The sequence below is a fragment of the Rhinatrema bivittatum genome, chromosome 3 (assembly GCF_901001135.1).
Source record: "Rhinatrema bivittatum chromosome 3, aRhiBiv1.1, whole genome shotgun sequence".
Lineage (NCBI taxonomy): Eukaryota > Metazoa > Chordata > Amphibia > Gymnophiona > Rhinatrematidae > Rhinatrema > Rhinatrema bivittatum.
The window spans coordinates 345,853,699-345,878,661 of record NC_042617.1 but is presented as its reverse complement, the minus strand read 5'-3'; the positions used below and the strand labels follow the sequence as shown (position 1 = coordinate 345,878,661).

At 42.0% G+C, this 24,963-nt stretch overlaps 1 protein-coding gene across 5 annotated transcripts in view; it reads left to right on the top strand.

Annotated features, from left to right (window-relative positions):
* The window catches only part of KLHL32 (kelch like family member 32), a 502,881-nt gene that overhangs the window by 65,764 nt on the left and 412,154 nt on the right, over positions 1–24,963 (top strand). For all 5 annotated transcript variants that reach the window (XM_029595391.1, XM_029595390.1, XM_029595392.1 and 2 more), the window contains 2 exons: positions 3,209–3,303; positions 5,933–6,113. In XM_029595391.1, the coding sequence (XP_029451251.1) occupies positions 3,281–3,303; positions 5,933–6,113 (204 nt within the window). In that variant the 5' untranslated portion in view covers positions 3,209–3,280. The remainder of the gene's footprint in view (positions 1–3,208; positions 3,304–5,932; positions 6,114–24,963) is intronic.

Sequence of the window (24,963 nt, the reverse complement as noted above, 5' to 3'; positions counted from 1 at the left end):
CTTGTGCTGTTTTTACTGTGACGCATGTACACCGGACTCGGAACTTGCAACAGCAGTATAAAGAATAGACACATGAGAGTGAGTTGATAATAGCAAAAATAGATAAGTAAGTTGTACTGCTGTGCAGGGGACTCAGGCCCAATTCCTGAGTTTGATTTTGTTCCTTGGCAGGCTGGAGAGGCAGCAGTTGTAGCCATGAAGGGGGGAAGGTTGCTTCTGTCATTACGCATCAGCATCACTAACTGGCTGGCTTCAGGGTGCTCTTGTGTCGGATTCAGACGGGAGCTGTAGACCTTACCTCATAGCCAGAGGGCTGTCACTGATATGGATGGATTAGATGAGATGGGGTTAAAAATGGGGAGAAAATTTCAGGGAGCCAAAAATAAAGCTTCATGATGTCTTAACTCCAGGAGGGTCTAGTTCCAACTGAGGTGGAATCTCAAATTAACAAGAGGAAGCTGTTGGACTCAAAAAAAATATAAGCTATTTGTAGACTTGCTATAGTAGAGCTGACAGTGCAGGTCTTTTGCTTGTCACCTACTCAGTGCTGTGAATATTTCAATTAACTATAATTCTTTATTTACCAGCTCATTTATTTTTATCCTGCATCTTTCATGACATGCTTCATTTTCATCATCCAGCTTTTCAAGGTATCTTTTTTTTTTATCTTTCTTATCACGAGAATAGTAGGTATATTACTTATTCTTATTGAGCCAAGGACTACAGATATTTATTCAACCACAGAGAGTCACTGCATGAGTAATGGCTGTTTCTGCCAGAGTAGTACATTCCCTATACATGCTAGAAATAGCTACAGTCAGAAGTGTACCTCAATATTCAGCATGATAATGTAGATTCCTGGTCTCCCAGTGCTCAGTTCACCAAATTATATTTGTCTTCTGGACAAAGTAGTGTGGTTGTGGGGCAACTTCTGGATTTCAAATAGCAGCAACTGCTAAATATCAGCTCTTATGACAGGGATTATTTGTTTGATATTCTGTAGAAAAAACAATATATGTTTGCCAGCACCTGAAAAATTTGGAACCTGCAGGAAATTTTAGAGTCATCTGGGCATTCCACTAGTACTCTCCACTCTAGCCATGGGCCTGCTGAGAGAGGCTGATTCATCCAAATATATACTGTAAATGGCATTTCTTTACTTCTGGGTGTTTTCATATTCACATAGATCTACTCCAGCTACAGGCAGAAATAATTCTGACTTAAAGCCACTATAAAGCTCCTGTTCATTTATATAGGCATTTTTCACACTTGTAAAAGCTTTCCCTGTTTTGGGAAAATCATCCCATTTTCATGTACCTTCATACTTAAAGCTGTCCAAAAATTGTTACCATGAAAAATTTCACAGGCTTTCCCCCTTCTAACGAGTCCTAATCTTTCACATGGAGAAGCTGCTTTTAAAGGTTTAGGGGAAGATTTTCAAAGGCCACGCGCGTAACTTGAGAAAATATGCCCTTGCGCGCGCAAGCCCCGGGACGCACGTAAGTCCCGGGGCTTTCAAAAGTGGGCGGTCCAGGGGCATGATGGCGGTCTGGGGGCGGGTCCCGAGCCCTCCTCCGTTCTGGCCGTGCCGGGGGTTCGTGTGCTGGCAGCCTGCCGGTGCGTGCAAGATATGCCTGCCTCTGGCCAGGCGTAAGAAATAAGGTGGGGGGGATTTAGGTAGGGCTGGGGGGTGGTTGGGGAAGGGAGAGGAAGGTGGGGGGGGGGGGGGCCGGAAAAAATGTTCCCTCCAAGGCCGCTCCGCTCTGACCCAGTATGGCATTTTCTTATGTTCATATGGGCCCGCGGCTGGCGGGTCGAAAACCGGACGCTCAATTTTGCCGGCGTCCAGTTTCTGAGCCCGTGGCTGTCAGCGGGCTCGAGAACAGACGCCGGTAAAATTGAGCATCGGCTGTCAAACCTCCTGACAGCCGCCTCTTCCGTCAAAAAAGAGGCGCTAGGGACACACTAGTGTCCCTAGCGCCTCTTTTTATCGCCGGCTCTAATTAAAATTAATTAAAATACTGAATCACGCGCACATGAGTGGCCTGTGCGCGCGCCGGGAGAGCAGGCACTCGCCCGCTCTCCTGCGATTTTACTGTATCAGCCCGTATGTTTGGCTTCCCCCTCTCATACATATACAGTTCTGTTCTTCTTTTCACACCGCTCAGACAAATGTCATGTAAAGTATCTAAACACCATGAAGATGGATAGCAGAACCAGGACAGGAGCAGAGAGGGTAAAAACAGAATACAAGAGTGTCAATATTCAAAGCTATTTAGCTAGATAACTCACAAGTTATCCATCTCAATGGCGAGTTTTTAATATCCCCCTTACTTATCCTGCTTAATGTTAGCCGGATAAGGCATTATCCAATTAAAAATTAGCTGAATAAAAGCAGTACATATTGGAGGTATTCCAGGGTGGGGACGAGTTTGCTGAGTAACTTATCCCGCTAACTGATATGTGGACTTAAGTGAGTAAGTTATTTGATTATTTCTAGACATGCCTAAGAGCAGTTCTAAAGTTACATGGCCTTGTGTGGTCAAATAACGAAAGGTTAACCAGTTATATTAAAAAAAAAAAAAAAAAAATGTAGCTGGTTAAGTGGAGCAGCAATTTAAAAAAAAAAAAAAAAAAGTTAATGACCTAGTGGACCTATCACTGCTACCCAGCCTACCATGATCCAGGCCTGGAGCTTCTAGAGTTGCTCCCCTATTAATGCTAGAAATGCTAGGCCTGGGTCATGATAGGCTGCTACCATGATCTGGGCTGAAAATCCTTCATTTAAAGGTACCAGGAGGGTTAGAGGGGTACGGATGGGGCCCGGGATTAAACATTTTGCTCTACTATTGATGGGAACAGGGAGCAGGCAGGGTGAGGGGAAAGGAGATCTGCACTAGCCTTTTAAAATTAGCCTTATAAAAAAGAGTTGGTATGATTGGGAGTTGTTTCAGGCCTGGCAAGCCGGGCCCTGTATTTTGAGCTTGGGTGAGCAGGGCAGCCACTAGGCTTGTAACTTTTTTATTTTTATTTTTTTTAATGCTGCCCTGCTTAACCTTTTGTTTTTGAGAAAATAAGATAAAGATATGCATGCAGTTGTATTTTAAAACATGTCTTCCAAAATGTGAAGGCAGCAGAAATCTGGTGATGTTAGAATTTTTTGATTGAGGCACAGTTTGCTCTCTTACGTGCCAAACTCTGCTTTCAGTTGTAGCTGGAATGCTTGCTTGCTGCTTCCCAAGATCCCAGAAGCCAATACCCAGAAGAGTTGACTTGGACGATGCCATCTGAGATGTGCCTCAGGTAACATGATTTTGAGCAATATCATCCATGTTTAGCCTTCAGCTCACTGAATTACTGGGTAGCTTAGTTAAGCAGGTATAAAAAGTCCATAAACTGCTATTAATGAAATTGACTTAGAGAATAGCCACTGCTTATTACCGGCCTCAGTTTGGATGTTTGGATATGTGTCAGTTGCTTGTATTCTGGATTTGCACTGTTGGAAATAGGATGCTGGGCTTGATGGACCCTCAGTCTGACCCACTATGGCAACTTCTTATGTTCCTATAAATCGAAAGCATCTTTTTCAATGCTTCTTTAAGGATTAACACTAAAGGACTTATACCTACTCTTGCCACTGTTCCTTAATATGTGCTGTACCCTTTAGCTATTTTGGCTTATCGACTAATAGGATTGCATAGTTTTTATCATTCTGTACATTAAAAAAAATGTCTTGGGAAGGAAATGGTTAGCTAGTAAGATGATTATATTCTTGATCACATTTAATTTATAAAAGGTTTAAAGTGAGAAGATGGCTTGTCTATGTGGGTGTTTTCCCTGCAAAGTTTAAAAACTAATTTAGGAGAATTTCTACATTTATTATAGGTCAAACTTTTATATGGCAGGCAGCAATGCCCTATATATATATATTGTATAGTCACACAAGGGTCAAAAGACAAACTACCTCTTTGTTACAGTAATGCAAAATGTACACAAGAAGAGGACATATTCAACAAATAAATTCGTTTATTCATGTATACCAATTACCTATCTAACATTAAAATCTCTCTAACACACTCATCCATCACACATAGGATTAACATCAGTATTTAAAAAATATTTAAAAAATTAATTATATACATTGTATAATTATAAAATTATATTTAAAAATTATATACATTGTATACAGAATACTTCATGTTCATTGCATATTGATTTTAGATGTGGGTGTATGTGTGATGGATGAGTGTGTTAGAGAGATTTTAATGTTAGATAGATAATTGGTATACATGAATAAACGAATTTATTTGTTGAATATGTCCTTCTTGTGTACATTTTGCATTACTATATATATATTGAGCAACAATGAAAATACGCACATAAGTTACACTGATTTTCAGAGGAAAAGTACACATCTATGTATATACGTGCGTGTCTGCTTTCCCTTTTGAAAATTATTTCACCAAAACTACTCATGCACAGCTACACCTGCTAAATTGCGCACAGAAAGATTTTGGGAAATCTTCTCTGCATAATTTTGAAAAAGTAAAAATATACTCTTAAGGGGAAACCCCTCCCCAGCCAGCCCCCAGGAATGCCTCTGCTCAGTTCGGGTAAACTTATGTGCAACAGGATATATGGCTATAAGTTTACTCACATATGGGCAGGCAATTTTGCAAAAGAACATTTTTGCCTGTAAAACACTGTTTTACCCTCAGAAGTCCCTTTAAAAATTACCTTCCAATCTGTGAAAATGTATTAAATAATTGTATATGTTCAATATATCAGATAACACATTTGTAAATGCTTTAATTAGGTGTGTATACAATATTTACTATGTAATTGTTTATGATTTATTTTTTAATATGGTCCTTGCACCCTTTTACCTCTTGAGACCAAGCTGAAAGCACGGGTCGAGTCCAACTGTCCTTAGGGCCGATGCAAAATGTGTGGATTAAAAGTTTGTGCTGAGAATATTTTTAACTCCTGATGCAGTAAGCTAATGGTATGCTAATGTGTTGGGATTTGCAGAAAACATGCTTTGTGTGCGCAAAGCATAGTTTCTGTGCATAAACCCCGAGAACAGGTCCTGGTATTGGAATTTCAGCTTCTTCCCATAGACTGACAGAAGAGCTGGAAACTTTACTCCACCTCTGAATAGGGGTAAGAAAACCAGAAAGTCAGTGTACCTGTCTGCATTGGAGAGTAATTGCCTTCATTTTCATGGGCTTTCCATGAGAGGGCATTAAGCAGGACGTACAGTTTACATGCATATTTTTTGTGTGCAAAACTCCTTGCTGTATATAAAAGATGTGCATACAATTGAGGATAAAATTATGTACCTTATTACATTGACTCCCTTATTTGACACAATTAAATCTTTCCTATCCTATACAAGCTTGAAAAACATACAAATTCTTCACACATGCTGTCATGCCTAGCATAAGGTTACCAACTCTGTTATCTGACAAGTTATTCCAGTCATTTATTTCATCTTCCATTACTTCATTGGACTTGCATTTCTAATTTATCTAAGCAATACTGCAAGTCTGTAGAGCAGGACTTCCCATACCTGCCCCAGTGACCCCCCATAGCCAGATGAGTTTTCAGGAAATCCACAATAAATATGCATGAAATAATCTTGCATGTACTGGGTCTCCAATGCATGCAGATTTATCTAATGTATATTCATTGTGGATATCATGAAAAACATGACTTGCTGAGTGGGGACACCAGGATTGGCTTGGGAAGCCCTGCTGTAGATGCATGGAGGGTAAAACCAGGACCAGGTCAGTTTTTCCAGATGGTTTACTCTAGCCTAATGCCTCTCTTTATGAGAAATGCCAAGAAGCAGTTGAGTTTAATCCATGAACACATCAAGATGAACCTCACTTTCACTGATGGAATCCTTTTGTTCCCTTCATGCTTGCAGTATTCAAGAAATGTTAACAGGTCAGAGGCCTTGCCAGTCAAAATCTCATAAAGATGCTGTCCTGGCAGCGCTGAACCAGCAGAGGAATGATGGGATACTCTGTGACGTCACCCTCGTCGCAGAGGAACAGAAATTCCATGCCCACAAGGCTGTCCTAGCAGCATGTAGTGACTATTTTCGGGTAAGCTGAACGTATTTTTTTCCTCTTGGTTATATTGCAAAAGCAATAATGTCATGTAATGAAAAATATTACAGTTTTGGTTACCGGCACACCTGAATTTCTTTTAAGGAGGTTGTCCATGGTCATGCATACAGTTTGTAAACTCTTATTAAAATGCAGTAGTGTAGAGGACTTGCATTCATAAATTCCATGAGTTGGACCCAATTTAGTAAGTGCTCTTCTTTCTATTTTACCAGACAGAAATCCTAAATACTACTACTATTTATCATTTATAAAGTACTACCAGCCATACTCAGTACTATACAGATACAAATAAGACACTGTCCCTGCTCCATGGAGTTTACAGTGTAATCAAGACAAACATACATGGCACACAAGAGTCTATAAGAAGTGTATTTATTGTACAGAAGTGTGTTAGATTTAAAGGCAGCTTAAAAAAAGGTGAGTTTTAAATTGGATTTGAATTCGGCCAGAGAAGGGTGCATGATGCACTGATTCAGGACTTCTATTCCAGGTACATAGTGCAGCAAGGTGCAAAGTGTGGAACTGGGAATTGGCAGTGGAGAGGGACACAGATAACAGCAACTTGTCTGAACTGAGTACATGAGGTGGGGTATAGGGAGAGAGAAAAGAAGATAGGTAATGAAGAACTGCAGAGTGAACATATTTATAAGTGAGTAAGAGAATTGTATGTGGAAGCAGACAGGAAGCCAATGTAGCAACTTGAAGAGGGAATACATGGGTCATAGTGACATTGTAGGAAGATAAGTCATGCAGCTGAATTTTGAATAGATTGCAGTGAAGAAAGATGGTTCATTGGAGGTCTGTGAAGAGCAAATTGTAGTAATCTAAGCAGGAGAATGGATGATTGTTTTGGCAGCATGCTCAGAAAGGAAGGAGCAGATTTTAATGATGTTTTAGAGGAAGAAATGACATGCTTTAGAAGTTTTTTTTGGTTTTGTGTAGAGGAGAGGGAGCCAACAAACATGTGGATCCATAAAGGCTAGAGGATGGGAATGAAGAGAAGAGCCATGGGGGTGGCTTGCTGGAATAGTGGCTGCTGCCTGGTGATTACTGCCCTTACTCAATAAGCCTTCACACGGTTAATGCAACTCCAACATTGCTCTCTGCTTCAACGGCAAGGGGAAATGTGGAAGAGAGGATTTGCATTCAGACAACAACCAACAAGAACTGAACTAAACAGTCTGGGTAAACAAATAAGCGTGGGGTAGCTTCCTTATTGCGGCGGTTACTACCCTAAACCAATTAAGCCTGATACTTCACTTTGAATGCATATCCAGTGTTGCTCTCTGCTTCAACGGCAGGGGGAAATGTGGAAAAGAGGATTTACATTCAGACAACATCCAACAAGGCATTGATCTGTGCAGTCTGGGTAAACAAGCATCGGGGTAATTTGCTTGATGCGGTGGTTACTACCCTTCACCATTAAGCCTTATGCTTCACTTTTGATGCAACTCCAACATTACTCTCTGCATCAATGGCAGGAGGTGGCAGGAAATTCAAATCAAACAGTTACCAACAAGGGCCCTGAACTTGGTGGTCGATGAAACAGATAAGTATGGGAAAATAAGTGTGGGAGCTTGCTGGGCAGACTGGATGGGCCGTTTGATCTTTTTCTGCCATCATTTCTATGTTTCTATATTTCTATATGTTTCTATGTCCCCAAGGTTATGGGCCAAGGGAATTGGGAGGATGAGAATAGCATCCACAGAGAGACAATCGAAGAGGGAAAGAGGATTTGGGATGAAAACAAAAAATTCTGTTTTGGCCATGTTAAGTTTTAAGGTGGTAGTGGGATATCCAGGTGGTGGTGATAGACAAAGCAGGCTGAAATATGGGACTGGTTTTGTGGTGAAAATTTTGTTGTATAGAATTAGATCTGGGAGTTATCGGCATAAAAGGGGTACAGAAAGCCATGGGACAAGTTCATAGCAGTGAGGGAAGAAGTGTAGAGAAAAGAGAATAGGGCCCAGGATAGAGTGTTAAGGCACAGTGAAGGAAAAATTATCAGAAGATACAGTGGGAGAAGGAAGAGGCAAACAAAGACAAAGCAGAGTCCAGAAAACCAAATGAGTTGTCAGTCAGTGGCTCGTGGGACAACCCCTCGAGCCTCCTCATTAATTCCTGAAATAGCAACAGTTTCTCCATGGCCTCATGTGACCAAGGCCGCTTCACGTGGTTCACGCATCAATGCTGCAGCTGAACACTGCCATCTTTCAGCTCCTCCGGGCCCTCCCATTAGGCAGGCGTGGTAATGCCTATATTTAAAGGGCCTGTGGCAGGAAAGGCACCACGGTGTCCAGTGATATCAGCAGGACCTCCTTATTTAAGCATGGCCTATGCTCCCTGTCATTGTCTCAACAATGGATCTCCTGCTTCAGTAGTGCATGTTACTTCTGTGTTCCATCCTGTTTCTGTGTTTGTTTGTCATGTTTGTCTAGACTTGCCTCATCCACACTGTCCCGTCCAGCCCTGTCTCATCCAGGCCTTGCTTTGTCTAGCTCTGTCTTGTTTCCTCATTCCAGTCTGGTCCAGTGTCTCTCATGTGTCATTGTTCACCCTCAGCCTGATCTCCTGGTTCTGACCTCTTGCTTTGGACCTGCCCACGCATGCCTGCCATCTGGACCTGACCTCTTGCCTTGGACCTTACCACAGTTGTCTGCTGCCTGGTCCTGATCTCTTGCCTTGGACCTAACCACACTTGTCTGCTGCCTGTCACAACCTTGGCCCATGTCTGGATTCTTTAATTGACTGCCTGTCCTAACCCGTGCCTTTGGACTCTTACACTCCTGATTACTCTAAGAACCCATCTAAGCCCTGTTGGCCACCAGAACCCAAGGTGAAGCTCCAGCCTTTCCCACTACATGACGCATTTACGAGCTGTTGGCATAGACCTCATAGGGTTCTCCTAGGAGGTAGCATCAACTACGATATAGTACCAAGGGCTCACTTCCATGCCACTCATCACAGTTTGCTGAGGCCATGAGCTTGATGGACTCATCCCAGGTTTCTGCCATAGCTGGGCTAGCACACCAATTTCAACAGCAGCAGGATCAATTGAACACAGTGGCCACTTATTTCCAGTGTATGGCTGCTTGGTCTTGTCCGGCTTCTGCTCTGGCACCCATAATATGGCCTACGTCTCCCATGCGTCACCTGCCTCCAACCCCAAGGTACGATGGTGATCCATCTAAATGTAGGAGCTTGTTGAACCAATGCTGGATATAATTTGAACTTCAGGAACCTTTCTTTCAATAGGATCGAATCAAAGTCACTTATATTCTTTCCTTATTGGGTGGTTCTGCCCTGGCCTGGGCTTCACCCCTTTGGGAGAGATGATTTAAGGCAGGAAGATCTGAATCATTCTATGAGAATTCCGTCTGATTTTTGATGAGCTAGGCCATGTGGCTTCCATGGTGTCTGAACTTCTGCAGATGAAACAAGACTTCCAGGCCATGGGTGAGTATGTGATGCATTTCTGTACCCTGGCTTCTGAATTTCAGTGGGGGATTTGATAGCCTTAATCATAATCTTTAGGCAAGGGCTCATGGAATGCATCAAGGATGAGCTGGCTGCCAGTGATCTGAAATGTTGGAAGGGATAATCAGCCTAGCCATATGCTTGGATTTCAGGTTCCAAGAACAAAGTTGTGACCCTATTCGTCTCGCCTCTAGCTTCCAGTGACCCATGGCTCCCAGGTCACCTCCTGAGCTGGGACCAGCTCTAGGGGAAGCTTTGCAAATTGACCTCCTCAAGTTGTCCACAGAAGAGAAGCAGAGGTGCTGAAGCCTCAATATGTGTCTCTATTGTGCTGCCTCTGGGCACCTTGCAAGTCGCTGCCCAGCCAAGCCAGGAAACTTCAGGACCTAGGTCTGGTGGGAGAGGCCACCCTAGGTCGACCCTATACCTTTTCTCAAATACTAGTACCAGTACGTCTCTCAGGGACATCCTTGTTGTTACTCTTGCTTTTCTTGATACTGGTGCTGGAGGTAGTTTCATTCATGAGTCTTTGGTCCATCACTATAGGATCCTGATGGTTCCCTTGGACACAGCACTCACAATCTTGTCCGTGCACAGTGAACCCTTACTTGGATGGGTCACGAGTGCTACCGCCCTGCTCACTATGCAGACAGGCATCCTGCATGGAGAGCAAATCAGCCTGTACATGCTTCCCAAAACAGTCAACGCTGTCATATGAGGCCTTCCTTAGGGTTCTCTTCAGATCGCCAAATGGAGCTCTCATTGCCATGAGTATTACCTTGCCGAAGTCTTGTCAGTTGTGCACCTTGCCAGGACAGTTACCCCAGAGCTACCGGGTCTGCCACCACAGTACACTAAATATGCAGATGTATTCAGTAAACAACAGTCGGAGGATCTGCCACCTCATCATCCCTTCGACTGTGCCATAGACTTGGTCCTAGAGAAGTTACCACCCAGGGGGAAAGTATACCCACTTTCCACTCCAGAGACAGAAGCCATGTCCAAATACAATATATCAAGGACAATTTTGACGATGCTTTATCTGCCTCTCTTCATGGCTTGTCAGGAGCAAATTTCTTTATCGTGGGGAAAAAGGATGGCTCACTACGTTCCTGCATAGACTATTGGGGTCTCAGTGCTAATACCAAGAAGAATTGTCACCCCTGACTCTTGATCAACAAGCTTTTCAACCACTTCCATGGGATACAAGTATTTACCAAGTTGGACCTATGAGGAGCATACAACCTGATTAGGATCTGCAAGGGGGGGATGAGTGGTAGACTGCTTTCAGTATCAGAGATGGACATTGAGAACCTGATAATCTCCTTCAGGTTATGCAGTGCCTCTGCATTATTTCAGTTTACGGTCATCAAGATCTTCCAGGACCTGCTCTACTCCCACGTGGTGGTATATCTGGACAATATTCTAGACTTTTCCCTACAGGAGCACCGAAGCCATGTGAAGCAAGTCCTCCAGAGACTCCATGAGCACCATCTGTTTGCAAAACTAGAGAGATGTACCTTTGAATAGGAGGAACTCCCATTCTTGGGGTATATCATCTCCCACCAAGGCCTATGTATGGACCCAGAGAAGTTGAAAGCCATCCTGGATTGGCTCCATCCCATGGACTTCAAGGCTCTGCAGCGCTTCCTGGGCTTTGCGGACTACTATAGGCAATTTATCTGTGCTTATTCTGCTTTGGCTGCTCTGACAGCCCTCACCAAGAAAGGCTCAGATACCAAGAACTGGACTATCGACGCTAATCAGACTTTTTAGCGCCTCAAGAAGGAATTCACTCATGGCTGCACCAACTGAACCCCTCCAAGCCATTCATACTGGAGGTAGATGCTTCGACCCTAGGCGTAGGCACTGTTCTCCTGCAGTACAACCACACCCTCGAGACCTGCTCCTACATCTCTTAAAAAAAAATCTCTTCTGCAGAGAAGAACTATACCATTTGATATTGTGAACTGCTAGCAGTTAAGCTAGCCTTAGAAGAATGGCGACACCTGTTGGAAGGGGCCAGACACCCAGTAACTATCTACATAGATCATAAAAATCTGGAACATCTGGTGCAAGGACAGAGGCTGAATCCCCAGCAAGCCTGTTGGTCATTGTTTTTCAGTTGACTTTGAGTTGCGGTATTGCCTCTCAGAGAAGAACCGATGAACCGATGTTCTCTCCCGCTCCTTTGATACTGAAGGCCCCCTAGAGGCCCCATGACATATCATCAGCCCTGCGAGGATTATAGTTGCTATCACATTCACAGTCCCTGTGGGGAAGACTGTTGTTTCTCAGTACTGTGTCAGAAAGTTCTTCAGTGGGCCCATGATTCTCAGATGGTGGGCCACCCGGGTATCACCCAAACCTTGGAGTTAATCTTCCAGAATTACTGGTGGTCCCAGATGAAAGTTGACATGATGCAATATGTGGAGTCCTGCCCCACGTGTGCCATGATTAAGAGTGTTCAGGCTCAACATTGGGGGTTGTTACAGGTGCTGCCAGCCCCCAAGGAACCCTGGACCCACTTGGCCATTGACTTTGTCACTGACCTTCCCCTCTCAATTGGCAACATCACAATATGAGTGGTGGTAGATTGATTTTCAAAGATGGCACATTTCACGCCCCTATTGGGCTTCCTTTGGCGCCTGAGCTGGCTAAACCCTTTGTCTAACACATCTTCTGCCTGCATGGGCTTCCCCTTCACATCTTCTTGGACCAAGGAGCGGAAAGATTCTGGAAAAGCTTGTACAAGAACTTGGGAATCACTTTAGATTTTACTTCAGCTTACCATCCACAGAGGAATGGGCAAATGGAGCAGATAAATCAGAACCTCAAGGCCTTTCAATAGCTTATGTGATCCAGTGGCAAGATAACTGGGCATCCCTACCTACTCCCATGGGCCGAGTTCTACCATAATAATCACATGATAATCAATGTTTGGGTACTTGCCAAGTACTTGTAACCTGGATTGGCCACTGTTGGAAACAGGATATTGGGCTTGATAGACCCTTGGTCTGACCCAGTATGGCATTTCTTCTGTTCTAATGAGCAGCTCCGTGGGGTCATCGCCATTCTAAGATGTGTTTGGATGTAATCCTCGCACATCTAAGCCTGTTTCATCATCCTTTTCCTATCCTGCAGAAAAATTGATGAGACATGAGCTTCAGGTTCTGAGGCAGAAAATGCACTGCATCCTGGAACAAGCGTCAGCATGTTTCAAGAAACAGGCAGACAGGAAATATTGCCCAGCACCCCTTTTCTGCCCTGGAGACTTGATGTGGCTCAGTATAACATACCTCTGCTTAAGGATGCTTTCACGAAAATTTGCACCAAGTTTTGTGGGTCCATTCCTCGTTACGAGACAGGACCAGTGGTTTATAAATTGAAGCTACCCCCATCTTTACGGGTCCATGATGTATTCAATGTATCCCTCCTGAAGCCAACAATAATATCGCGGCCTTCCAGGCTGCTTTTCAGCCTACCTAAGTGCCTATTGTAGAATATGCTCAGTATGAGGTCCAGGAGATCTTGGATTCCCCAGGGTATTTAATCTCCTGGAAAACCTTTTGGCCTGAGGAAAATTCTTGGGAGCCAGCCTCCAATTTGCAAGCCCTACGATTTTACTAAAAGACTTCCACATGAAATTCCCCCTTAAACCCAAGCCTAGAAGATGGGGGAGGGGGCTTTGGAGAGGAGTTACTGTCACAGTCAGCAGCTCACAGGATGGCCCTATGAGCCACCTTACTCACCCCTGACTTAGCTACAGCTCTTCTGTGACCAGGACACCACCTTGTGTAACTGAGATCGCTTCATGCGGCTCAGTTATCAATGCTGCAGCTGAATGCCACCACCTTCCAGCTCTTCCAGGCTCTCCCCTTAGGCAGACACATGGTATGCGCCTATATTTAAAGGACCTTTTGGTGGAAAAGGCACCACGGCTCTCAGTAATGACATCACTAGGATTTCCCTATTTAAGGGCAGCCTGCGCTCCCTGTCATTGCCTTAAAAAAGGCCTCCTGCTTCAGCAGTGTGTGTGTTGCTCTTGAATTCCAGTCTGTTCCTGAATTCCAGCTTGTCCCTATGTTCCTATCTAGCCTTACCTTGCCTTCCCAGCCCTGACTCATCCAGCCTTGCCTAGTCCTGTCTTGCCTGGTCTGTCTTACCTTGTTTCCTTGTTCCAGTCTAGTCCGGTATCTCTCGTGTGTCTTTGTCCACTCTCTGCCTAACCACGCTTGCTTGCCCACCTGGTCCTGACCTCTTGCCTTGGACCTGACCATACTTGCCTGCCGCTTGGCCCTAAGCTCCTTGCTTTGGACCTAACCATGCTTGTCTGCTGCCTGCTCAGACCATGCCCCTTGAGTATAGTGTGTCCAGTAGTAGATGGCTATTAACTGTATCAAAAGGAAGTGGATAAGACAAGGAGAATGAGGATCGAGTAAAAGCCCTTGACCATGGCCACAAAGAGGTCACTGGAGACTTTGGCAAGAGCAGTTTCTGTGGATTGTAGAGGGTGAAAACTGACTGGAGGAGATCAAGTACAGCTAGAGGCAAAAGAAAGTCAAGACAGTGGAGATGAACAGTACATTCAAGCAGTTTAGATGCAAAAGGGGAGGAAAGTGGCAGGTAAGATCCAACAAATGTTTTTTGATGAGCTGTGTGATGATAATATGTTTGAAGGAAGAGGGGGGACAGTTGTTGTTTCTAGTGATCTGCTGAGGATATGACAGATGGAGGGACAGTTGCAGGGGAGAAGAATTGAAAAATCAGCTGGGAATGAGGTCTGATGAACAAGTAGTAAGTTTGGAGAAGGAAAGAAGACAGGCAGTTTCCTCCTCTGTGATTTCAGAAAAGAAACGATGTATAGCAGGGGCTAAAGGAAAGGTCGGTAAATGAAGCGGAGGACAGAGGAGGCGGTCGGGTGGAGAATTCTTGATTTAATCCTGTTAGTCTTTTTTTCAGAAAGTATTCAGCCATAGTCTGGGCAGAGGATGAACGGGGAGGGGGGGATGGGATGTGATGTGGACTCAGTTTGAGGAGGGAGGAGAGGGTGTGGTGGAGTTGGCAGGAGCTGGAAGAAAGAATGTTTGTCAGATAAGCATAATAATAATTAGATACGAGACCACTATAATATATAAATCTAATTGAAAACAGTATCTAGAGAGCAAGAGTTCTGATGTAATGTGATATGCCTCATTGTAAATTCTACTACTACTTAACATTTCCGATTCAATGTTATGCCTCCTTGCAAATTCCTACAGCTGTGAAGGCAGAATGTGTTTCCTAGTCAGCATGTAAATCTGGTCATGAAACACTGTATTTGGAATATAAGATGCAAGCTACCTAGTTTGTTTGAACATTTCTGACCATAATTTCAGAAGGGTTTCTCCATTTTTTTTTTTAAATCTCAGATGGAAGAAAAATATTGTTGTTATTTTAAATTCATAGCTGTGGTCTCGTCTCGCCTCTCTTTAGGCATTCGTAGTTGGGTAGCCATCCCAACTTCACTCACTTTGTCGGTTGCCACTTGACCTTCTAACTGCTTTCTGTATAGAAGAAGGGTGTCCTAGCTGGCATTGTGAAAGGGATGAATAGAAAATCATAGCTCATTTCCTTTCATGGACTAATGAAAGAATTTTGTCTCTGTTCACTTCTTTTTCCCATTTCTCTTTGGAATTTCCAGTTCTGCTTTGAAAGTCAGCCAGCAGGGGCTACCAGATGGCTCAAAAAGCAGAAGCCGAAACTGGGACACAAACCTGGGCCTCTTGCAAGGCAGCATGCTGTGCTGCCATCGGCATGTTCCCTTCATTTTTCTGAATTAGTAATTCAAGACAGCAGACTTGGAGAGAGTCAAAACAGAAGTTGCTATTAAGCTGCAAAATTTGGTGTTATGCTTTGTGTTAAGAATACATTATAATGCAATTGTGCTTTGAACGTCTGATTGTGGCAGAAACTATGGACTGCTCACGGGACTGCACAAGTGTGCAATCTTTAAAAAAAAAAAAAAAAAAAAAAAAGGCAGCAAATTGGACTGGTTAGTTCTGTATTTACACTCTTATAGTAGGGATATTATTATAATAATTTATTTATTACTTTTATATTCTGCCATGTCAAATTGGTGCTCTGTTGATTACAACATATTTAAATCGATACTAGTGTTCTTTGTATACAAATGATATATATACATTAAAACAAGGCATAGATAACGGTACAACATACATAAATGAATGCAGATGTCCTTTATGCATTTTGCAGCTTATAATGATTTAGCACACATAAATTAAAGCAAGGTACATAGATCAATGAAAGCATGTAGTTTAAATCAATAAAGTGAGCAATAGGCAGTAGAGATCGATGCTAGATAGATGGGGGAGTTGATGTATGTGGCTGGTGTGCCATCCAGTGTGAGCTAGAGGTTAGTGTGAACAAAGAAGGGAGTCACTGCTTTTCAGAACAATGCTTGGAAGGCGGATTTGACTAAGTAGGGCTTTGCAATGTTTCTTGAAACCTAGTTAGTACTTAATAGATCTTAATTTCTTTTACGATGGTGTGGGGCCTAGGCAGGAGAAGGCCTTGTTATTACTGTCACTTTTGCTTCGACTATAGGTGGTATGCACATTGGATCTCTTGAGATGAGCAGAGTGTTTTTTTCTTGTGGCATATAGGGTCAGTCTGTGTCTTTTAGTTAAGTGTCTTGTAGACCAGGGAAAGAATTTTGAATTCAGCCTTGCTAGGCTACAGGTAGCCTGTGTAGGCTGTGCAGGCTGGGGGGTAATGTGACTGGACTGTTTCAAGCCTAGTGGTATTTGTGCTTCTATGTTTGACTAGCTGGGGTTGGCAGACATGATTTTTGTAGATCTGCCTATAGTGGGTAACTGTAATTCAGTCTTAAGGTGATCCAGTCATGTATCATTGTTGCCATATCTCTCGATGGGTATGATCTCAGATTTCTGATGTTGCATAGCTGTAGGAAGCATGCATTAACCATAGAGCAGATTTGTGTACATGTGATCAGATGGGAGTCAGAGATCACTCATAGGATTTTAGTTTCTTTGCAGACAGATAAGACATAGCTTGCCAGTGGGGCATGGAGGTGCCCAGATAAGAACATAAGAATTGCCATACTGGGTCAGACCAAGGGTTCATCAAGCCCAGTATCCTATTTCTAACAGTGGCCAATCCAAGTGAAAAGGACCTTACAAGTACCCAAACTTTAAATAAATCTCAAGCTACAATTGCTTATTGATTATTAGCAATTTATGGATTTTTCCTGTAGGAACTTATCCAAACCTTTTTTAAACCCATTTACACTAACTGCTGTAACCACATCCTCTGACAATTAATTCCAGAGCTTAACTATGTGCTGATTGAAAAAGAATTTTCTTCTTTTTATTTTAAATGAGCTATTTTCTAACTTCATTGAGTGCCTCCTAGTCCTTCTATTATCTGAGAGAGTAAATAACTGATTTACATTAACTCTTTCAAGTCCTTTCACGATTTTGTAGACCTTTATCATATACCCCCTCAGTCGTCTCTTCTCCCAGCTGAACAGGCCTAACTTCCTTAGTCTTTCTTCATTCCATGCCCCTTATCATTTTGGTCCCTTTCTATGCACTTTCTCCAGTGCAACTATATCATTTTTGAGATGCGGCAACCAGAATTGCACACAGAATTAAAAATGTGGTCTCGACATGAAGCGATACAGAGGCATTATGACATCCATTGTTTTATTTGCCATTCCCTTCTTAATAATTCCTAACATTCTGTTTGCTTTTTCGATTGCCACAGCATACTGAGCCGGCAATTTCAGTGTATTATACACTATGATGCCTAGATCTTTTTCCTGGGTGGTAACTCCTAAGATAGAACCTAACATTGTTTAATTACAGCATGGATTATTTTTCCCTTTAGGCATCACTTTGCATTTGTCCACATTAAATTTCATCTGGCATTTGGAAGCCCAATCTTCCAATCTTGCAAGGTCCTCCTGGAGATTTAACTACTCTGCATAATTTTGTGTCATCTGCAAATTTGATCACCTCACTTGTCGTACCCCTTTCCAGATTATTTATAAATATGTTATAAAAGCACCAATCAAAGTACATGTCCCTGAGGCACTCCACTGTTTTCCTTTTTCGACTGTGAAAACAGACCATTTAATCCTACTCTCTGTTTCCTCTCTTTTAACCAGCTTGGAATCCACAAAAGGACATTACCTCCTATCCCAAGACTTATTAGTGTTCTGAGAAGTCTCTCATACAGGACTTTGTCGAATGCCTTCTGAAAATCCAGATATACCACATCTACCGGTTCACCTTTGTCTACAGGTTTATTCACCCCTTCAAAAAATGTAGGAGATTTGTGAGGCAAGACTTCCCTTCGGTAAATCCATGTTGGCTGTGTCCCATTAAACCATGTCTATTTAAATGTTTTGTGATTTCATTCTTTGACAGTTTCCATGATTTTTCCTGGCACTGAAGTCAGGCTCACCGGTCTATAATTCCCCAGATCACCCCTGGAGCCCTTTTTAAATATTGGAGTTATATTGGCCATCTTCCAGTCTTCAGGTATAACAGATGAATATAATTATAGGTTACAAATTTATTGAAATAGGTCTGAAATTTCAATTTTTAGTTCTTTCAGAACCCTGGGGTGTTTACCATTCCGTCCATGTGATTTACTACTCTTCAGTTTATCAATCTGGCCTACCACTTCTTCCAGGTTCACCGTGATTTGGTTCAGTTTATCTGAATCATTACCCTTGAAAACCGTCTCCGGAACGGGTATCTTCCCAACATCCTCTTCAGTAAACACCGAAGCAAAGAAATCGTTTAATCTTTCTGCGATGGCCTTATCTTCCCTAAGTGCCCCTTTAACCTCTCTGTCATCTAATTGTCCAACCGACTCCCTTGCAGGCTTTCTGCTTTTGATATATTTTTTAAAGTTTTTATTGTGAGTTTTTGCCTTTACTTCCAATTTCTTTTCAAATTCTCTCTTAGCCTGTCTTATCAATATCTTACATTTAACTTACCAATGCTTATGCTTAATCCTATTTTCTTCTGATGGATCCTTTCAATTTTTGAATGAAGATCTTTTGGCTAAAATAGCCTCTTTCACATCACTTTTTAGCCATGCTGGCAATCATTTGACCTTCCTTCCACCTTTCTTAATGTGAGGAATACATATGGACTGTGCTTCTAGGATGGTTCTTTTTAACAGTGTCCATGCCTGTTGCACACTTTTTATCTTTGTAGCAGCACCTTTCAGTTTTTTTTGAAAGTTTAGTGCTACGGCTGTGGATTTACTTACTGTCCCCCTTCCAGTCATTAAATCAAATTTGATCATATTATGATCACTATTGCCAAGTGGCCCTACCACCATTACCTCTCTCACCAAATCCTGTGCTCCACTGAGAATTAGATCTAAAATTGCTCCCTCTCTTGTCAGTTCCTGAACCAATTGCTCTTAAAATTGTCATTTATTCCATCCAGGAATGTTATCTCTCTAGCATGTCCTGATGTTTCACTTACCCAGGCAATATTGGGGTAATTGAAACCTCCCATTATTACTGCAGTACCAATTTGGTTAGATTCTCTAATTTCTCTTAGCATTTCCCTGTCCATCTCACCATCTTGGCCAGATGGACGGTAGTATACTTCTGTCACTATACTCTTCTCCAACACGCAAGGGATTTTTACCCGTAAATATTCAATTGTGCATTTAGTCTCATGCAGGATCTTTATCCTGTTAGATTCTATGCCATCCCAGACCTAAAGAGCCACCTCGCCTCCAAAATGCTCCTCTCTGTCATTGCGATATAATTTGTACCTTGGTATAGCTCTATCCCATTGGTTATCCTCTTTCCACCATGTCTCTGAGATGCCAATTAAGTCTATGTCATCATTCACTGCTATACACTCTAATTCTCCCATCTTACTTGTTAGACTTTTGGGATTAGCATACAAACATTTCAAAGTGTGTTTTTTGTTTGTATTACATTCTGCTTTTCTATTGACGGAAAAATTGGAATCTTCTAGCTCAGGTTGAGTTTTTAATTATAGGCACTTGGACTACTTTTCCTATTATTGGAACCTCTCTGTTGGGATGTCCTAACTCTAATACTTCATTAGTATCCTTCGAAGATACCTTCCTCCGAACCATGTGCTGCTGAGTTGACTGTCTGCTTTCCCCTTTGATTTAGTTTAAAAGCTGCTCTAACTCTTTAAAGGTTAGCCCCAGCAGTCTGGTTCCACCCTGGTTAAGGTGGAGTCCATCCCTTCAGAAAAGACTCCCCTTTCCCTAAAAGGTTCCCCATTTCTTTACAAAACTGAATCCCTCTTCCTTGCACTAACCTTTAAAAAGGAGATAGAGCAGCTTTTAAAATATATCAAAAGGAAGGTCAACAGTCTCTTTTAGCAGTGTATGATTTGGAGGGAGGTATCTTCAAAGTATTTTAATGAAACAGAAGAGTTAGGGCAACCCAACAAAAGGGTTCCAATAAAAGCAAAAGTAATTCATGTGCCTATAAGTAAAGAATTACCTGAGCTGAAAGATTCCAAATTATCCCTGTCAGCTGAAAAGCAGGTTATTAATACAAATAAAAACACACTTTGAAATTTCGCTGTGCCAATACAAGAAGTCTTAGAATATATAGCAGTGAATGATGACATGGACATAATTGACATCTCAGAGACCTAGTGGAATGAGGAAAATCAGTGGAACAGTCTAATACCAGGGTACAAATTATATTGCAATGATAGGTTCAAATTGGGGGGGGGGGGGGGTGGCACTTAAGAACATAAGAAATTGCCATGCTGGGTCAGACCAAGGGTCCATCAAGCCCAGCATCCTGTTTCCAACAGAGGCCAAAACCAGGCCACAAGAACCTGGCAATTACCCAAACACTAAGAAGATCCCATGCTACTGATGCAATTAATAGCAGTGGCTATTCCCTAAGTAAATTTGATTAATAGTTGTTAATGGATTTCTCCTCCAAGAACTTATCCAAACCTTTTTTGAACCCAGCTACACTAACTGCACTAACCACAACCTCTGGCAACAAATTCCAGAGCTTTATTGTGCGTTGAGTGAAAAATAATTTTCTCCAATTAGTCTTAAATGTGCTACTTGCTAACTTCATGGAATGCCCCCTAGTCCTTCTATTATTCAAAAGTGTAAATAACCGATTCACATCTAATCGTTCAAGACCTCTCATGATCTTAAAGACCTCTATCATAACCCCCATCAGCCATCTCTTCTCCAGGCTGAACAGCCCTAACATCTTCAGCCTTTCCTCATAGGGGAGTTGTTCCATCCCCTTTATCATTTTGGTTGCCCTTCTCTGTACCTTCTCCATCGTAACTATATCTTGTTTGAGATGCAGTGACCAGAATTATACACAGAATTCAAGGTGCTGTCTCACCATGGAGCGATATAGAGGCATTATGACATTTTCCATTTTATTAACCATTCCCTTCCTAATAATTCCTAACATTCTGTTTGCTTTTTTTGACTGCTGCAGCACACTTAGCCGACAATTTTAAAGTATTATCCACTATGATGCCTAGATCTTTTTCCTGGGTGGTAGCTCCTAATATGGAACCTAACATCGCATAACTACAGCAAGGGTTATTTTTCCCTATATGCAACACCTTGCACTTGTCCACATTAAATTTCATCTGCCGTTTGTATGCCCAATCTTCCAGTCTTGCAAGGTCCTCTTGTAATGTATCACAATCCGCTTGTGATTTAACTACTCTGAATAATTTTGTATCATCCACAAATTTGATAACCTCACTCATTGTATTCCTTTCCAGATCATTTATATATATATTGAAAAGCACCGGTCTAAGTACAGATCCCTGAGGCACTCCACTGTTTACCCTTTTCCACTGAGAAAATTGACCATTTAATCCTACTCTCTGTTTCCTGTCTTTTAACCAGTTTGTAATCCACGAAAGGATATTGCCTCCTATCCCATGACTTTTTAGTTTTCTTAGACGCCTCTCATGAGGGACTTTGAACAACGCCTTCTGAAAATCCAAATACACTACATCTACCGGTTCACCTTTATCCACATGTTTATTACAAATTATACAATATGCAAAAAATCAGGAAACAATTTGCAATCTACACAACAATAATACATCAAATAAATCCAAAAGTAATTACTTCTAAGATGCAAATCGAATAGTCCCCTAAATCGGAGGACCTAAATAGGAAATACTTAAATAGCAAATGTTATATGATACAATAGCATTTGCTGGGCCATCATTTTAAATGCAGTTATTTAACAACTCAAACCTTTTCCTTATCTGCCAAAAATACTTCCAGATGTGTAGGATCATGAAAAATAAATTTATTTTTTTGATAAATTACCAGGCATTTACAGGGGAATTTAAGAAAATATGTTGCCCCTAGGGACAATACTCGAGGTTTCAAGGAAAGAAATTGCTTCCTCCTGTATTGTGTTGATCGTGACACATCTGGGAATACTTGGACTTTATAACCACAAAATAGAATTTCCCTATTTTTAAAGTATTTCTGCAATATATTAACCTTATCGTTCTCTTTACAAAAAGTTACTAGAAGAGTAGCTCTTTGTGGGATGTCGTCAATAGATGACTCCAGGAAGGAGGTTAAATTGGGGGACTCTTGCTGTATACTGTCCATCCCACCCTCTCCTTCCTGTCTCTTAAGCTTAGAAGTCATTACATAATAAATTTTGGATATGGATTTATCATCTACATCAAATATAGCTAAATTCTCTTTAAGATTTTTTTTAGTAACTCTATAGCAGAGAGAAGTCTCGTCATGGGAAAATTTAAGAACCTTAGGTTCTTAGCCCTGTTCTCATTTTCCAAATTTTCTATCTGTCTTTGAGTACTCAAACTATCCTTAATAAAGGAATTATTTGCTATCTGTAACTTTGTTATTTGATCTGTAGTGATCTTCCCTGTATCCTCCAGTTGTTTTAAACGGCTATCACATTTATGTAAATCATTTTTCATTTCGACATTCCCTTTATTAGTTTGTAACATAAAACCTGTCATAATCTTCTGAAGGTCATTAATAACTTTGACTGATGTGTGGAAGGCTATGTTCTGCGGGTCCATGGGTACAGAACTAAATATCTGTAGTCCTGCTTCTCCATTTAAAACCGCCTCATTTGTGCTATCTTCCCCCGAGGGGGGAGGATCGGCAATAGTTTCTATCACCTCTGAACTTGATGAATTGGGTAACTCCACTTCTATATGGGCTTGAGTTTGAGTTTGAAACTGCTGGCTGGGGCTTTCAGAGGCTCCTGAGGAAAATGATATCTCAGGTATAGTACTACGGGCTGCTTGACTTACCCGGCGTACTACATGCTGATCCATTGGTCCCCTACTTTCCATGGCAGCTGGTGAAGATGTCCACACTTTTGATTTTCGTTTCCTACCCATAAATATAGGAGAAACTACCAAGAAAAAATTTTCATCCAGGGGCGCGCCCCTTTGGCCCGCGGCTTTGGCGCGCGCCGACGGCTGCGTGCCGCAGGTGGCCCAAATTTATCGCAGTGTCCCGACCCCTTCTGATGACGTCACTCCGGGGGCGTGGTTTCGGGGCAGCGATGGAACGGCTTGAGATGTAAAAAAAGCCTCAAGAACTGCCCTCCTCTGCCGGCCTCTCGGTTGAGAGGCTTCCCAGCTGTTAGTCCTCCGAGCACACACCACAGGTGGCCCAAATTTATCGCAGCGTCCCGACCCCTTCTGATGACGTCACTCCGGGGGCGTGGTTTTGGGGCAGCGATCGAACGGCTTGAGATGTAAAAAAGCCTCAAGAACTGCCCTCCTCTGCCGGCCTCTCGGTTGAGAGGCTTCCCAGCTGTAAGTCCTCCCATCCACATGTTTATTAACCCCTTCAAACAAATGAAGCAGATTTGTTAGGCAACACTTCCCTTGGGTAAATCCTTGTTGACTGTGTTCCATTAAACCATGTCTTTCTATATGTTCTACGATTTTGATCTTGAGAATAGTTTCCACTATTTTTCCCGGCACTGAAGTCAGGCTTACTGGTCTATAGTTACCCGGATCGCCCCTGGAGCTTTTTTTTAAATATTGGGGTTACATTGGCCACCCTGCAGTCTTCAGGTACAATGGATGATTTTAATGATAGGTTACAAATTTTAACTAATAGATCAGAAATTTCATTTTTGAGTTCAGTACCCTAGGATGCATACCATCCGGTCCAGGTGATTTGCTACTCTTTAGTTTGTCAATCTGGCCTACTACATCTTCCAGATTCACAGTGATTTCGTTCAGTTCGTCTGACTCATCACCCCTGAAAACCATCTCCGGAGCTGGTATCTCCCCAACATCCTCATTAGTAAAGACGGAAGCAAAGAATTAATTTAGTCTTTCTGCAATGGTTTTATCTTCCCTTTAACCCCTCTGTCATCTAATGGTCCAACAGACTCCCTCACAGGTTTCTTGCTTTATGTCCAGGTTGGCAGCCCAACAGGATAAAGATCCAGCAAGAGACTAAATGCACAGTAGAATGTTTATGGGTAGAAATCCCATGTGTTTTGGGGAAGTGCATAACAATAGGAGTATATTACCGTCCACCTAGCCAAAATAAGATACATAATGAAATTCTAAGAGAAATTAGGGAAGCTAACCAATTTGGCAGTGCAGCAAAAATGGGAGATTTTAATTATAACTATATTGACTTGGGTAAATATAACATCAGGTCATACTAGAGAGAGAAAGTTCCTGGATGGAATAAATGACTGCTTCATGGAACAATTGGTTCAGGAAGCAATGAGAGAGGGAACTATTTTAGTTTAGCTTTGACTCGTAAGCGAGCATTCTCTGTAGCCGGTCCAATACTGTGGAACTCACTCCCAGAACATATCCGACTGACAGCTAACCGTACAGAATTTAAGAAACTATTAAAAACCCACCTTTTTACCTGTGCATACAATTTATATTAAGGTTTATCATATTACATTATGATTGTCAATATAATTGTCTATCTTAAAAGTTTTAATTTGTTTGTATTTATGTATTTGCTTAATTATGTATGTGTAATTATGTAAACCGCCTAGACTGATAGTTCCCTACCCATTGTGCGGTATATAAAACTTTTAAATAAATAAATAAATAAATCTAATTCTTAGTGGAATGCAGGATTTAGTGAGAGAGGTGGGGCCACTTGGCAATAGTGATCATAACATGATCAAATTTGAATTAATGATTGGAAGGGGGAAATATGTAAATCTACAGGTCTAGCACTAAGCTTTCAAAAGGGAAACTGGTAAAATGAGGAAAATAGAAAAAAATTGAAAGGTGCAGCTACAAAGGTTAAGAGT